Here is a 16,470-nt window from a genome sequence, read left to right as displayed (position 1 = left end):
GAAAAGAAAGGAATCAAAGACAGAACTGATTGAGCTGGGTGGGTTTATGCTGTTCTTTGCACTGGGTACCGTGGAAGTTTGGTGATGACAAACTTTCCTGATTCATTTCTGATCCCTCCCAAGAAACCAAGATTTCCCAATATGACTCGATTCCTAGAAACCTGGAAGGAAAAATGCCAGGAGGAGTAGCTCTTCCATTTCCTTCTGATTTCATTTCCCTACATCTCCAGTAACATAAATAATTTTATAAGTGATATAAAACATTTCCAGAAAGCATGAAGCCCTCAGGAGCCTATTCCCAAACAAACTCCTTCCTTCCCTCTCTGTGTTTCAGTGAGCTCTCAAGCAGGCTCATTGTTTGGATAATTCAGGGTGCCAGATGGCTGTAAATATGTTCACAATCCTCCTTACCCTGCTCCCTCCTCCCTGGCACCCTCACTGCTCTACCCAGTACTGAGCACCTGCTCTGTTCCCATTTGGAGTCCCCCTTCTCCCCTCTGGAGCTAAATTGGCACTGCTGCTTTGTATTTTCCCTTGAAATGAAGTGGGAATGTTTTGTGCCAGGGAATGCTGAATATTTCCCTCACTGTCACTTGCACCATCAGTTAATTGAAAAGGTGCCTCCTGCCCTGTGGCATCAGTTTCCTTCCTGCAGGAATCCTGTCCCTGACACAGGAGGGTGCAGCTCATCTGCTGGGAACTGCAAGGGAGGAGCAGCTTCTTCCTATTTTGAGCACATGCTCACCCTTGGCATGGGGTGAGGGCACACAGAACAGGGTGATTCATCCCAAATCGTGCCCCAAGGACCTGGCAGAGGCAGCGTTTGAGCAACCAGCCCCGTTTTTCCTGCCTCACAGGCTCTGGATTCATTGTTACACTCTGATCCTGTTATCCCATAACTCAGGAGGGTGCAAATCCTGGGGGCTGAGCCCCTGAGATAACTTTTCTGTGTAATGAAACATTCCCAAACTGCTGAGCAGTAAGAAAATGACAGAAAAGTGTTTCAATGGCACTGTAAAAACGGAAGTGGTTTTAAAACATCTGAAAATACAGGCAGTGATGTTTTGAGAAGTGAGGAATAACTGAGGTCACGAGGTGCCTGAGGAACGCTGCAGCAGCACAGACTCAGGTCACGGGAAGGATGAGCTGTGCCCATGAAGAAACAAAAATTCTGCCAGATTTGTCTGTGGTTTTGCCCTCATTGATGAGCTGGTGGGTGAACTCTTCCCTGGAAGGCAGGAGAGAGCAGATGGCAGCAAGCAAATATCTGACTTGAGCAAGGAGAGAGAAACTGATTTTCCAGAGGATCTATTTGAGGCCATACAGAGGCCACATGTTATTTTTACGATCCAGACCTCTGATTTATTGAACTTTACCAGTTTGTGCACTGCCAGCAGACCTAACCTGAGTGACCCTGTGACCTATAAAGGACAAGAGAGGCAGCAGCATTCCGAGCAGGCTTTTCCAGGAGCTGTCAGTGTTCTGAATGCCACCTCACGATTTCTGGGAAGCATGACTCCCAGCTAGCTCTGCAGAAAGGTAGACAGTGCTCAGATTATATTTAGCACCAAGTGGGCTGGGAGGAGAAACACTGGGCTGCACAGAGAGAGAGGCTGCTCTGGAGGAAGCCAGGGAGTGTCTTATGGTGCAGCACAAACCACAGTGGCAGCAGGAGAGCCCTGGGCAGTGCCAGGGGCAGGTTGGGTGCACACAGGTTGATCCCTTGCTCTCAGCTTTTCTTCATCCTGTTCCATTCTCCCACCTCCCACAAGCCCCATCCAGCCTGGCCTTGGACAGGGATCCAGGGGCAGCCACAGCTTCTCTGGGCACCCTGTGCCAGGGCCTGCCCACCCTTTTCCTTCCCAAAATCCCATCTAAACCTCCTCTCTTTCAGTTTAAAGTCATTAATGACTCAGCCCAATTGTTGAGAGTCCTTTAAATAATGATGTCCACATCTCCACTGGCTCATTCCAGTTCGTGCCAGAGCTTTGCCTGCTGTCCAGTATCAGCCTGTGAGGCACAGATTCCTCCAGCTCTGAATGGTTCCCTCTGTCCTCCTGTCCTACATGTAAGGGCTCTTTATTCCAACCACAGCCCTGTTCCCTCAGCCCCAGGGCAGGGGTTTGGAAGGAGAAATCACCATTTCAGTGCAGAACTCCCAAACCACTGGTGTCAGGAGGGGGCTGAGCTCTACCCTTTGAACTCTGGCTGGTCTGGCCTCTCCCAAGCATTCCCAAATGTTAGAAAGATTTTAAAATCCTCTCTTGCCTCTGAGCTGGGCTGATTTGTATCAAAACAGAACAATACATTTTTAAACATGTTACAAATTAAGGAAGTGGAAGAATCACTGTTTATAGAGTCAAACAAATCAGCAGTATCTGAAAGCAGGGATTTGATATTCCTGGGCCACGCTCAGGAAACATTTCCAACAGCAAGGAATTCACCTTTTCTGTGGTGTCACTTTACCAGGTGTCTTGTCAAACATCCCCAGGGCTGAACCAGCCCCTCTGGCCACTCAGGGAGAGGAGTGTGGGGATCTCTGAGCCTGATGAGGAACTCTGATAGCTCAAATTGGATTTAGGAAAAGAAATCCAAGGCCCTGTACTGTGTATCTCACCAAAGAATTCCTTTCTAAAGAGAGGGAAGATGCACAAATCTCCACATGTGCATATTCCAGGGATATATTTGCACACAGGTATATCTGGCATAAAAAACCACTGAATTTTCCCCTTTTCTTTCTTTTTTTAGGGAAGTGGGTCTGTTCTTGCTGAGCTTTAATTTGAAAACCCAGTTGGAACTTGTTAAGTCAATAATTATTCTTGTAAATGTGGGTCAAACTATTTTATGTCTCTTCCTCTCTAGGGACTTGGAAGAAGATTTAATCCTCCAGCACTCCAAGGTAGGAAGCACCACACTTCCTATTTTATTTCAAAAGTCCAAACTGATTGTCCCATGGGGGTAGAAGCTGATGAGGGACAGGGTCAGGGTGTGAGCAAGTGGCATTTCTGGAGCCCCAGGTGTTCACCTACAGCTGCTGAAACAGATGTCTAGGAAAAAATGCCCCCAGCTCTGATAACATATCAGAGTGCCTTGGGATCCCATGGAATTTATTCTATTTATTTATTTATTATTTCTATTATTACTATAAGGGTATGCTGAACATATTATTCAGTGAGGATATTGGAAGGTCTATAGTTTCCCACCTTCCACCTCTGGACACAAATGCTACTTTCTCTTTTTAAAGCATTTGCCTTATTGCAGAATAACAAAATAAGCAACCATTTCTGCAGTTTTCTCCATCAGTAACTCCAAGAAATCCTTCTGCACAGCAGGATAAATTGTATTTATCTACCCCCTCCTCAGCCTGAGAACCCTCTGCCATGAGTTACTGGTGATCCTGCTCCACTTGGGAGTTAGGGGCTTTTTCCAAAGTTGGAAACTGCTGGAAAAACTGGATTTTATCCACCCCAATTTTATTGCTGTGAACTGCTTTGTTAGGTGGAGTTGCAGCCTGCAGAATAGCCCACTGCTGCTGGAACAACATGAACCCATTTCTGCTCTCCACCCGAGTTTTGCCACCCATCAGCAGTGTGAAAGTTGCCTCCAAGTGTAAATTCTATTTAAAGCCACCAAAAGCCTCTTAATCAGTCCCTCCTGCTTTCCAGAGGCCTCTCAGCACTGCAGAGACTCTGCAGCTGCTCCCTTTGTCCCCAAAGCTGCTCTGGGTGAAACTCAGGGCAGCCTCGTGTCCCATGGGGCTGATCTGTGGGGCTGCACCCCAAAATGTGCTTCTCCATGAGCAGGAACTCTCTGGGGTGGGGTCAGCTCTGTCTGAGTTGGGTTTTCAGCCCTCTCCTCCCAGGGTGTTGGGTGCCAGTGTTTCATAGAATCATGGAATCACACAATGTTTGGGTCTTGGGAGGGATCTTACCTCTCATCCAGGGACACTTTCACTATCCCAGACTGCTCCAAGCCCTTTCCAACCTGGCCTTGGACAATTCCAGGGACACCCCAGCTTCTCTGGGCACCCTATTCCAGAGCCTCACCACCCTCACAGGGAGGAATTCCTTCCCAAGAATTCCATCCTAAGGTGTCTCTCTGTTAATTCCCTTAGAAAGGCAGAGGATGGAGAAAGGGAGAAGGGGAGGGAGGGAGGAGGGGGTTTGCTTAAAGCTTTTGAAGCAGAGAGGGAGAAAATAATCCAAAAAAGGCGCTTTGGCTGGGAGGGTGGGTGGGCTCCGGAGTGCCGCGTGCAGCCGGGGATCCTCGCCCCGCGGTCCTTATTTGGCTGCGAGCGGGAGCACTCCGGGGATTGGCTGTGCAGGGAGTGCAGGCACCGGAGCCGAGTGCCAGCTGACGAGCACAGCACACGCTTGCCCACTCCTCAGCATGTGTTGAGCAAATTGCAGCTATTTTTACAGGAGACGCTTTGCCTACATCTTAAGAATCCAGTCCCAATCCCGTCTCCCTGGAGTGTAATGGGAAATCCCCTTCCCAGCCCCCTTTTCCCCGTTCTGTTTTCAAGGCACAGTTGGGCAGAACCCAGAATTCTTGGCCATTATCAGGCTTCAGACTTGTCTGCTGTGCACTGCCCGGCCGGGGCGCTCTGTATTCCTGTAACGATGCGATGTTTTGTCTCCAGACCCGACGTAATTGCCACAGTGGACAATAGGAGCCCTTTCTGGGCACGGCAGACGGCTGCTGCACTGCTGGGCCAGCACGGCCCCTTTGTGCGGCGTTATTCCCGCATGGGTAGAGCCACCGGCCAGGGGGCGATGCACAAAGCCACCTCTGTGCTGCCCTTGGCTTTGCAGCTCCCTAGCGCTCCCTGCACCGCGCCAGAGGATTTGGGAGGGCAGGAGGCAGCAGGGAAACAGAGGGGGGGAAAACTGAGGGGTGAGCAGAGAGGTGAAATCCTCAAAACTGCCTGTAAGAGCTTCAGGGCCTTCCTGAAGAGAGCAGGGCAGGGCTGTTCAGGTGTGCCAGGGGGGGCTGCACCAGCTCCTTCCCAGAGTCTCTGCTCAGAGCAGCATGGCAATGAGCATTCCAAAATCCAAGGAGAGTTGCTGGTGTGGGACTGGCACTAGCTGGGATGCAGGTCACAATGGTGATTCAGTGGTTCCTTGCAAAAAACTTTGTGAAGCAATCCAGTTCATCAAGGTGGAAAGTTATCCCTGGGAGTATCACTGGAGTCTGGTTAACCCAAACTCATTGAGAAAGGTTTGGGGTTTGGTTTTATTTTTTCTTTAATTTAGAAAAATCTTGTCATCACAGCCAGGAAAGAGAAAACACTAACCACGACCAGGAAGTAACTCTGTGGGTTTAATATTTTTGTGGACTATTTGCCATGTAGGTAAAATAATTAGGTTTCCTTTTAAAAAAACAAGGAACAGTTGGATGTTACCAGGAGTGAACTTGTGAGCCCCAGCCACGTCCGGCTGGTGGGTGGGAAAGCTGAGCCAGCCTGTGCTGATGATCTGAGCTCTGCTCTGGGCTCAGCTTTCCTTCCAGCAGGGCTGATTCAGATCTTGGGCAGCCCAAGCAGAGCCTGCTGCTGTCTGACTATGACACCTGAGAGAGCAAAGCAAACCTATCAAAACTGCCATTGGCTTGTGGTGTCTGGCTCCCACACACACCCCCTGACTTTTCAGCTCAGAGAAAAGGTAAAAAAAATGAGAGAAATTAGAATGGAAAAGCCCAAACCCCTCCCAGCTGCCTGTGTGGGCTGTCAGATCCAAGACTTTGATCCTCTGGTTGCACAGAAGAGAAGACACATGGCTGCTACCTCCCACTGCTCGGGGCCAGGGGGTCTGTGAAGCATTCAGGATCAGGGTGGATGTGGATTGTGTCACTGCTGCACTCCTGGAGGGCTCTCTGTGCACTCAAAAATTGCCAGCACCAAGTTTTCTTGTGGACTGTGCCAGGACAGAGCTCTGAGAGCTGCATCCAGCAAATGCCTCAATGGCCTGGGGACCAGACTGAACTTCCCACATCTTCAGGAGAGTTCCTGGGTCATGGGGACTTGCAGGCAGTGGTGGGGATGGACACCTTTTTTGACCTTTTAATGTCATTTCTTTCTGAGAGGAAACAGAGCAAGTGAAAGAGATGTGGGACACAGCCCAGACATGAGAGCAGCAATGCCAGGGCTGATCCAGCTCCACCCCACAGGATGCTCCAGGCAGACATGGGCAGTTCCAGGAACCAGAACTTGCTTCTGTCCTTGGAGCAGGACAGGAGCTGCAGTGCAAAGGGAGCTCTAACAAAGGAGGTATAAACTGCAACTGATTTATTGGAACACTGGGTTGATTCATCAGGGGATGCGATGGAGGAAAGGAAGGGTCCAAGCTTTGAGAAGCAAATTTGGGTGAGAACAGGCACCTTTTCACTCTTTTGAACACTGTAAATAATAATAATAATTAAAAAAAAGACCAGATGGCTGCCCTTCCCAGTCCCTCCCTCCCATCCCAAGGCTTGCCTTCACATCATGCTCTTCCTAAACTGCGACTGTGAGCTCTGTTTGGGCTTCGAGTCTGACTGCTGCAGCTCAAACTGTTTGTACAGGTCCCTCAGCTCTTTGATCTCCTGCAGCACCCTCTTGGCTTGGCTCCAGGTGGAGGAAGCCTCCCCCAGCAGCCTCTCAGATTCCTGCAGGATCCTTTCAGAGTCCGACTTGGAAGATGATGAGGAAGAAGAGGTGGTGGTGATGGTGGTGCTGGTGTTGGAGTCCTTGGTCTTTTTCTTGCCTTCCCCGTAGCCCTTCACCTCTGTCAGCAGTTCCTGAGTTTTTTCCAGTTTCAGTGCAACCAGTTCCTGTATCCGGGACAGCTGCTCCGGCTCTGCCGAGGCAAACTGAGCCTCCAGCCCCTTCCTCAGCACCGCCCGATGTGTGGAAGAGTCCCGTCGGGACAGGATTTCTTCCATGGAGGCACATTTATTCTTTTCTGAGTGTGAGAGCTTTTTAGGGACCTGCGGTGTGTACATGGTCCCTTTATCAAAGGAGTCATTGCGCTGCCCGGCTCTGTCCCACGGGGTCGCCTCCTGTCGGGGGAGGCTCCCTGTCCGCCCTTTCTCCGATGATTTTGTGTTCTCCGAGTCGGAGCGGCGCCGCCCCGCGGTCAGGTGTGCCACGGACTTGTCCAGATCCACCCGGAAACTCTCCTCGCAGGTGCCGTGATCCTCCGGAGAGGCGTCTTCCTCCTGGATCAGGTCGAGGGTCAGCATTCCGTCAGAGGTTGAGGTAGATGCCTGGAGGAGCAGAAAGCAGAGCTGAGTTAGCACCAGAATGGCTGTCCAGACTTCCAGGGGTGTCTGCACTGCAGGGAGGGAGGGGGGATGCTCCCTCATTCAGGGACAGAGCCCAGGGGTGGACTTTACAGTGCACTGGTCCACGAGAGCAGAGGATGAGAGCTGACCCCGAGTTGTCCTCATGGCAACTCTCAGTTCAGGATGGAGCTCCAACAACTCCACTTACAAATGGAACACTTCCAGGGGAATTTCACCCAAGCAGCTGTCTGGGATTGGTTGTACCTACCACAGCCATGAGGTGACCCCGCGTGGGAGGGCGCCGGGAGTGCTGGATCTTGGCTCTGTCACGTGTCGGGTGGGCAAGGAAACTGTCCTCTTCCACGGTGACCTGCAGGGTGACACAGGCTGTGAGCAGGGAACAGGAGCCATTCCCAGCTCCTGGAGCTGTAAGCAGGAGGAGGCTGGCAGGGAATGGGGTGTGGGAGTGGAGTCCAGCCTTGGAAGCGACCCAGTGTTTGCCTGGTCTGTCCCCTCTGTGCTGTGATGGGATTACATCTGCTCGAGTCATTCCTGACAACTGAACCTGTTTGCAGGCTCTCCTGGAAGCCATCTCTCCTGGTGTTTGCTGTGCTGCCTCCTGCTCTAAAACCCCTCACACAGTCTGACCTTGGTTTTTCTTCACTTCAGGCTCTGTGCTGCCATCCAGGAGAGCAAAGAGCCTCCTGGCAGTGCCACGGCGCTGCGGGAAGCTGAGTGTGAATGGGAGATCTGAGACAGGTCTGAGCTGAGGAAGGGTTGCCATGAAACATTAATGTGAGAGTCAGCCCTGGAGCGAGGGCACAGCTTGTTCCAGGCAGGTTCTCCTTCCCAGTGAAGGAAACTGTGTGGGAATGCTCACCCTGACCTGCCTCTGCCAGCCCACCTGGTGTTCTGAGCACACCCTGTGTCCCCAGGAAGAGGCTGAACCGGGCCTGCCCTGTTATTTTTCCTGGCAGAAGCTGCTTTGTGTAACTGGGACTTTCACACTCCCCTTGAGAAGGGGGATGAGCTCTGCTGGAGACACTTTGTGTGGATGTATCCCCAGGGCAGGGCTGTTCCCAGCAGTCTCAAACCTTCACCCAGGCTGAGTCAGGGTGAGTCCCACTCACCTCGTCCAAGATCCGGTTTTTAGCACGTGTGATTGCAGAATTGAGGGCGTTAATCCAGGACTCTTTCTCTTCTGGACTCACAGCCAGGAAGATCAGATTTGGTGCCTACAAAAGAGGGAAGTCAGATCAGCGCTGGAACTCACACAGAGAAGGGCCCTGGCCAGTGTGAGGCCTCTACAGAGAAGGCAAAGCAGAGCTGAGCCTCCAGCCCTGCAAACCCCAGGACCACCCACACCCCTCCCTCCCCTGCATCCCCCAGGACCATCCACATCCCTGCCCAACCCTGGACCAGTGGTTCTTGGGCTGGCAGCATCTGGGCAAGCCCCACCTACCGTGTTTCCAGGCTGCCTGGAGTGGGCAAGGGTAAATTTACTGTGGTTCTTTTTGCTTCTACTTTTGGACTTCCTGAGCTCTTCACATTTCTCGTAGTCACTCAGATCAAACATTTCCTGTATGTTTTTTTCATCTTTTACCTGCAAAACAGCAAGAAAATTAGAGCTTTGCAGATGTCAAACAGAGACTCTGCTGCTCCAGGCAGCAGGATTTCAACATGAGGGTTTTGACTTGTCTCTTCTGGAATGAGGGGCCATATTTAGAAGGATAGCAAGAAAATCCCACTTTGCCAGGTTTGCCCTCTGCCTCTTCTACCCCCAGAGGGCAGGGGCTGCCAGGCTGTCACAAGGCTCTCAGTGTCCTTTAGAGTCCTTTTGAGTCACCACTTTACAAGATCTCCCATTTTCCAGGTCTGTTCCCCAACACTCTGCACTGCCACAGTGTGACAGGTACATAGGATGGATCAGTGTCACAGAGGCTCAGATGAAAGATGAAGCTTGCATAGGGGGACAGGCAGGGATCTAGGGGCACACAGGAGTGTGGATGCTGACCCCTGACAGTGCCATCCCTCAGGAACACTTGGAGCAAAGGGGAAGTGGCAAAGTGCATCACTCTCCTAATGCACCATCCTCAGCAGGGAAGCTCTGCTCTTCCATGGTAAACACAAGGAATTAGGGTTTGGATGTCCATTACAGACACTGCAGCAGGCTCAAATCTACATCCATCTGCTTAATCCCACTCCAGCCAGTCATCCCAGGCTGCATCAGTGGTGCAGGGTGTGTAACTCGGGTGCTGGGAAGGCAGATGGTGCTGAGGTCTGAGCCCTTGGATTTCCTGAAGGGACTCCACCCCATTTCATATATTTCCTCCACAGTTTTGGGAAGCACTGAAGGAACTCCTTATGATTCTTCCATAGAATTGAATCAAAGAGGATGACTAAACCAGCTTCCTAACCAGGGGCATGGATAAACTGACCATCTGGCCCTGCCTGATGACAACAGCTCCCCTCTGTCCTTCATCCTGACTGCGTCCCCAGGATCCACAGGACAATCACCGGCACTGCCATCCCGGAGCTGGTTCCTGCTTGTGACACATCCCCTGTGTCTGGGTGTGATAACAGAGACTGTCTGGCTGCACATCCTCCCCATGCTGCTAATCTGCTTTGATCTCTTCCCACTCCCATCCTCCAATCCACCTCTTTCCAAGAATCTCAGCTGAATTCTGCCCGACTCATTTGCAGCAGGAAAAGCTGATCCCCCTCCCAGCCCCCAGCTGTGCTCTGTGGCTGTGACCAGAGCCTGAGCTCCAGATGTTTGCTCATGTGGGTCACTGGGGCTTCCCCAGCCCTCCCCTTCCTCCTCAGAGCTCACACAGCTGGAACTCAACCTCCTGCCTGCAGGAGCATCCCCAGGAGGCTGCAGGACAGAGCAGGTGTCTTTGGTTCGGACAAACACCCTGCAGCTGATCCTTTAAACACCTCTGAAAAACATCAGGGCTCTGACACTGCACTGGGACATGCTGAGGGGATCCTGCTCCTGTGTGTGACCCCTTAGAAAATGCTTAAAACTGGAATTAAGCAACATCCACAGGGGGATTCCTGGGGGAAGAGGATCAGCAGCAGCCTGGGCTGTAGTGGCACAGAAATTCCACTGAGTCCCCTCTCATGCTCATGGAACAGAGCATCCAGTGTGCAGGAAGAGAAACTGGACAAGGAAGGTGAAAGGCAACTCCAGAGGCACTTGCCAGCTCTTTTGTCCTTTGTGGGAGGCTCCTGAGGCCAAAAGGAGGGAGGTGATGGCATGAGAGGCAGCTCAGAGCAGCCTCAGAGGCAGGAGAGGCTGAGGACAGAAATGCAGCTCATTCTCTGTGAGAACAGGACAAAACCAGCCCTGAGGAGCCATGTGGCCAACAGAGCTGAAATCCCAGTCTCTGTGCCAGTCACAGGTGGGTGACAAACCTGCAGGGTGTCACCTCCTCCACCTTCTCAGTGAGATAGGGGCCATCCAAATCAAACCTTCCAGGCTTCTCCAAAGAGGATTTGGCTGGATGTGTCCCAGCACCCGGGCAGTGCCCAGGAGGAAGCAGCCTCTGCTATCAGCTCTCAGTAGGAAGGGATGAAGCAAGAGGTTGGTGGTTGATTTTGGCAAAACCATGCCCTGCTGGGAGGTTTCCAGCAAGTCTTTTCTTCCCCATAACTGCCAAGGGTTTAAGAATTGAGGGATCTCTGAGCCTCACCAGTGAGTCCTGCTCTCTGTGCCCTGTGGGCAGCTCAGGATTGGAAGGATTAAGGTGAATCAATCCCAGCAGGTGCTGCCCTGGCTGTCTGAGCTGGCATTGCTGAGTTGTACCCATTTGAGGCAGGCAAAACAACCTTGCCCTGCAGTTCCACCTGCCTCCTACCTGTGGCCAGGTGAGGGAAGGGAAACTGAGGCATAGAAAAGGAATCAGAAGCATCCCCCATCCCTAGAGCAGGGAACATTTCTCTGCAGCCATGAGATCACACAGCCCTGGCAGCTGCCCCTGCTCTGCTCGGGGTGTCCCTGCCTGTGCCAAGGCTGACAGTGCTGACTCTGCTGGGATCCAAGGAGGGGAGCTGCATTCCTTGCACTCCTTGCACTCCTTCCCCCGCAGCTGCTGCCTGCCCAGGCTGGCCCCAGGGGCACCCAGCGCTCCCTGTGCCCGGAGATGTGGGTCAGAACACCAGCCATGGCACCCAGATCCCTTCTCCAGAGGGTCACAGCTGTTTGTGTTTCCAAAGGTCTGCTCTGGGAAGGCTCATGGCAGTGCACTGGCAGTGGGAGGGTCTCTGACCTCTGTTAATTGACCACCCTTGGGTCTCTCACTGATGAGAGTTTGAATTTCCTCATCAAGCTGGGACCTGCAGTGACTCCAAACCTCCTGGACCCGGCTCAGGGCTGTGTTTTGGGGCTAAACCATGCACAGGTGCTCAGTCACACCAGTCTGGGATTTTTGGTGATGATTTGAGCAGTTCTCTGTTGCAATGGGACACAGAAAAATGAGGAAGGTACAGAAAATCACAAGACACCCATGGGACACTTGGGGTGGGCGTGGGGTTAAGTGTGGCTCAGGATGTAACCAGAAACCTCCAGACTCTCTGTACAGCCAAATACCCAAACATGGGCAATTTTGGGACAGACAGTTCCCCTTGCAGGGTACAACCAAAGTTTCAGTTCCTGCAGCTGAGCAGCCCTACTTCAGCAGGGGAGGATCCTGCAGACCCGGCTGAAGCCAGGCTGTCACTGGGACAGGGATGCACACTGGGACTGTCCAGTCCTTGTCATGGCCAGGACTGCCCTTAGCTGATCAGGGGATGGTGGCAGGACGTGGCTGCTTCAGTCCCTTCTGCAAAGAGTCACAACCAAGGCTCCAGGGACACAAGTTCCCCAGAATCACTGAATTATGACATGGTTTTGGAAGGACCTTAAAGCTCATCTAATTCATAGCAGGGACACCTTCCACTAGCCCAGATTGCTCCAAGACCCATCCAACCTAGCCTTGGACACTTCCAGGGATGGGGCAGCCTGTACCAGAGCCTCCCCACCCTCACAGGGAGGAATTTCTTCCCAAAATCTATTTGTGCTGTGTTCAGCAGTCCCATGGAGCATTAGAGAACCGAGTATGCAAACACCCCCCAGCCCCCTCCCGAGGAGCGGCACCTCCTCGAGTGCTCTTGTGCTAATTGAGCCGATGCCTTTGGTAGCAAACAAGCGAATGAAAGCTCGAGAGAAGCGTTTCCTCATCCCCCTGTCGGGCAGCCCCCGGCTTCCTGCGAGGAAGTGCCGAGCCCGGCTGGGTCAGCCCGGCCGCTGCTCCCCGGCGCAGGCGGGGACAAAGCTGGGCCAGGAACAGGGAACAATTCCCAGAAATGTGCCCGGGGAGGGGAGGGACCGAGGGGAAAGAATGCGAGAGTGAGTTAAGAAGGTGGTGGTGGTGTGCTCAGCAGAGCTCAACTCGCTGCAGCTCATCTCTACAGAGCTGCTTTTGGCTGGTGACCAAACGCTGAATAACCCAGGATTTTGGTGTGAGTTCACCGAGTTCAGCAGCCGTGGGGGAGCGGAGTGAGCACGGCCAGAGCCTCGAGCTCCCATTTCGGGAGGTGTCAGACAAGTCCCACAGCTTTCAAAGGGCAGCACTCAAACACCCTGTTAGCATTTTCCATCAGCTGGGTTGAAAAACTACATTTCTTCTCCTTACAGGGAGAAGCTCAGGCTCCTATCAGGCATTCCCAAATTCTCCTGACAAAATGGAATAATCAGGGCTGGTCTCTGACCTGCAAGCCCAGGTCCTAGACAGACAACTGGAAAAGCACACAGATTCCCAGGAGGATATTGATGGGATTTGTTAGTCTGAATTTTGGAAATCTCCCCATTCCAGACCTCAGCCCGTGCTCAGCTCTGAGCAGTTCAACACCTGCCCCCAGCCAAGGGGGATCTACATCCCAAGGGATCCTGGTGTGGGACACACAATTCCCTGTCCCCACGTGCTCTGGGGAGATGGGATTCATTGCCCTGCTTCCCAGATGGAGAAATTCAGGCAAAAGTAAATAAATTATTTGAATTCATTTAACAAGAGCATGGCACGAACAGAGGAGCTTCCAGGAGCCTCAGGGTTTAACCCTTTCTGCTCTGAGATGGTAGGGAGGGCTGGGGTTCTGCTTCACCTGCAGAACCACCTCTGGAGCAGCTGCTGAGCATGAGATGAGCTGCCAGAAAACAGCAGGTGCTGTGGGAGCAGAACCTGGAGCCAAATATTGGCTCAGGAGGGCTCCTGGCTTTGCAAAGTTGGCATCAAACCCTGCAGCACACCTTCTGAGACCCCCAGGATGCCAGACCCCCTGCCACAAGCACAGAGTCACCTCCATGGCCAGCACAGAGTCACCTTAGCACACTCCAGCACCAGATGTCATCTCTGCTGGCCACAGATTCTTCCATATAAAGCCTCAGCAGAGGCTGCTGCAGGTTATTTATGGTCCCTCACACTCACGTGGAGCCCAGGGGCCAACTCAACCTCAAAACTTGTGAGGTTTTCCCCCTATAAAACACAAACACAAGAGCTTCTTGTTCAAAGCAGGCTCTGCATCCCTCTCCTGGGCTCCCAGCACACCTGGATTTGATCTGTAGCTACCTGGACATCTATTGCCTGGTCTGTGTTTCCCTCTGGCTCTGGAGCAGCCAGGAGGTTGATGAGAGCAAGCAGCTCAGCACGACCTGGCCATTCAATCCACTTTTTTAAGCCATTTCTCTGTTGTAGCAAGCCCTGACCCTCTGCCTGTGCCACATCCATGGCTCAACTAGCCTTAAATCAAATTATCCCTTCCTCTCTCCAGGTGCTGGCAGAGCCAGGCATCCAATTGTCAGGAAATTACCTCCACTGAGGGGGGAAACCCAGAGAAACCAGGATTTTATCCCAAATTCCCTGAGTTGGAGCAACCCCTCTGCCTGCTGTGGGCAGCACTCTGCCCAGTGCAGCTCTGGGATGTCACAGAGGATGAGAGGGAGGAAGGCTCTGGCCTGGGGAGTTCTCCCTGATGGATTTATGGAAACAAAAAACACAAGGGGGGGGCGTGCAAGGACAGCCAGGTGCCGCCTCAGCCTGACAGTCACATCCCATTACCTCCAATGTCAACAGCACGTTAAACCCCAGCAAGGAGACCAGGGGCACGTGTTACACTAAGATGTCGATCCGGGGTGAAATTTTGTGAAAAATCCAAGAGATCGACCCGTAAATGGCTCGATTCCAGTCGGGAGAGTGGAGTTATTTCCAAACAGAGAGCGAGCAGCTGGGAACAAGGCAGCGTTGGGCTCAAGGACGGAGGACAGGCACAGAAAAGAACCGGCATTGCTGTAAAGAGGTTGGAGGGCTTAACTCTCGCTAAGTGAATCCTTTTCGTGTCTCCACGCTGGGAAAATGTCTCCCAGCAGAGCTGTCCGGGAAAATCGCTGTCAGAGCCGACCCCGACCCCGGCCGGGTCCCGCCGGCGCCAGGCCGGGGAGGAGAAGCCCCCGAGGAACCCTCTGGGCCCGGTTGGCGCTGGGAAGGGCCGGGGCTGCGCCTTTCATATGCAAAGAGAGGAAGGGGGGGATGGGAAAGGAAACTGAAACCGATCCTACCTCCTTCTCCGAGATGTAAAGCTGATCTCCCTTTAGAACCACATAACGGTTTTTCCAGATTTCCCTAAAAATTCCTTTCCCGCAAAATTTCCGCACCCAGCCGACCTTCTCCGGCTGCACAGGTTGCTGGTTTCCATCCTGGTTGCCCTAACACAAAGAGAGAGGGAAGAAAATGGGGGAAAAACGCGATTATTTTTGGTTTTACACTCCTATTCTCTCATCCCCATCACACTTCCCTCTTTGCCCAACTTTTGTCTCCCCCTCCCTCCGGCCCCTCTCTCCGCCGACGCCGGGACCGAGTCCTTCCCCGGGGTCACCCCACGGGGATTTTTGTGCAGCAGCAGCATGGGGAGGACGCTGCGAGGAGCGGGCAGGGTTCCCTCCGCGGTTATATAAGCCAGGCCGGCGTCTCTATCGCCTCATCCAACGGGCATTTACCCATGGAAAGGGGAACAGGAGGGGGATGGGCGGAATTTAAACCAGCTGAGGTTTTATATTGCGGTGAAAAAAAAAGAATTTTGGGGGCTTTTTATCAGCAATTAATCCAAGAGGTGAAATCTGTGGGTGGTTTATATCAGAGGTGTCTCCGTAGGCAGCGATGATCGGGATCGCTGGGTGCAGCACACACAGCACGGCAAAGAGCGACGGATTGATGGTGCCTCCGGATTTTATCGTTTCCTTGTGTTCCGAGATGAAAATTGCCTGCCTACATCACGCAGTGTCTGTGGAGGCTGCGGGAGGCAGAGGGGCAGCAGCAGGGCCTGGAGCAGGGTTTGGGTCTCTTTGGGGGGTCTGTGCGCTTTCCGCGGGGTGGGGGAGCAGAGGCGAAGCGAAGAGACGATCCAATCCCCCCCTCCCCAAAACATCCAGGAGCCTCCCTCACCCCGACTAAGAAGCGATTCTTTACTCACCCTTTTTGCAGAATTATTTTTTTTCATCGTTCCTCGGTGCGCTCCGAGGCGATTTTAGGGCGGGGGTCGCAGAGGGGCTCCCGCGGGGTGGGGGGGGAACACCCGGGATCCGCGCTGCTTTCACCCCGCGTGTCTCAGGGCCCTCTCCCGTTACACGGCGCCCGGTCCGGCGCTCTGAGCCATCTCCAGCGCCGCCGCCGCCGCCGCCGCCGCGTCCCCCCCCGCCGCCACCATCCCGCAGCTCGGGGGGCTGCGCTGGGCTGCGCCGGGCTCCCGAGCTCCATCTATAGCCGCACGCCCGTGACGTCGGGGTTCGCGGCACGGGGCGAATCGCAGCCCACGAGGGTTTTTCTTCTTTGTCTCTGACTCAGTCCGGGGACACGGGGCCGTGGGGAAGCGGGAGGTGCCTCGGATGGTGTTCCCCCAACGGGACACAGCCGCGTTCCCGGCGGGTGTCGTGGGTCATCGGGAAACTTCCTAGGAGAGGGAAAAGCAGCCGGGTGGTACTGGGAGGGTTTTGTGCCCTAAAGGTGTTTGGAAGTGGGGAAAAATCCCTCTGGAGAGAGGAGCTGGGAGATTTCCTGGGGAGGGGTCATTTCCAGCACGGAGGGTCTGACAGCCAGGATTCAGTTGGATTCAGAGCACAGTTCCCAAAAGTGAGGAGACACTCAGCTTCCTAAAAAATGCCCTTATTTGGCTTGT

At 53.2% G+C, this 16,470-nt stretch overlaps 1 protein-coding gene across 1 annotated transcript; it reads right to left on the bottom strand.

Annotated features, from left to right (window-relative positions):
* Positions 1-5,800: 5,800 nt before the first annotated feature.
* PLEKHO1 (pleckstrin homology domain containing O1) lies at positions 5,801-16,092 on the bottom strand. Its single transcript, XM_084223132.1, has 6 exons — positions 15,769-16,092; positions 14,858-15,004; positions 8,726-8,866; positions 8,394-8,498; positions 7,532-7,633; positions 5,801-7,245 (listed from the first exon to the last, which is right to left on the bottom strand). Exons 1-6 carry the CDS (start codon positions 15,793-15,795, stop codon positions 6,478-6,480), a joined length of 1,290 nt encoding a protein of 429 aa, XP_084079258.1. The 5' UTR covers positions 15,796-16,092; the 3' UTR covers positions 5,801-6,477.
* Positions 16,093-16,470: the final 378 nt, after the last annotated feature.

This window comes from Fringilla coelebs, assembly GCF_963513975.1.
Source record: "Fringilla coelebs genome assembly, chromosome: 29".
NCBI lineage: Eukaryota > Metazoa > Chordata > Aves > Passeriformes > Fringillidae > Fringilla > Fringilla coelebs.
Note: the sequence above shows the minus strand (reverse complement) of the source record. Positions and strands in the feature narration are given on the sequence as shown.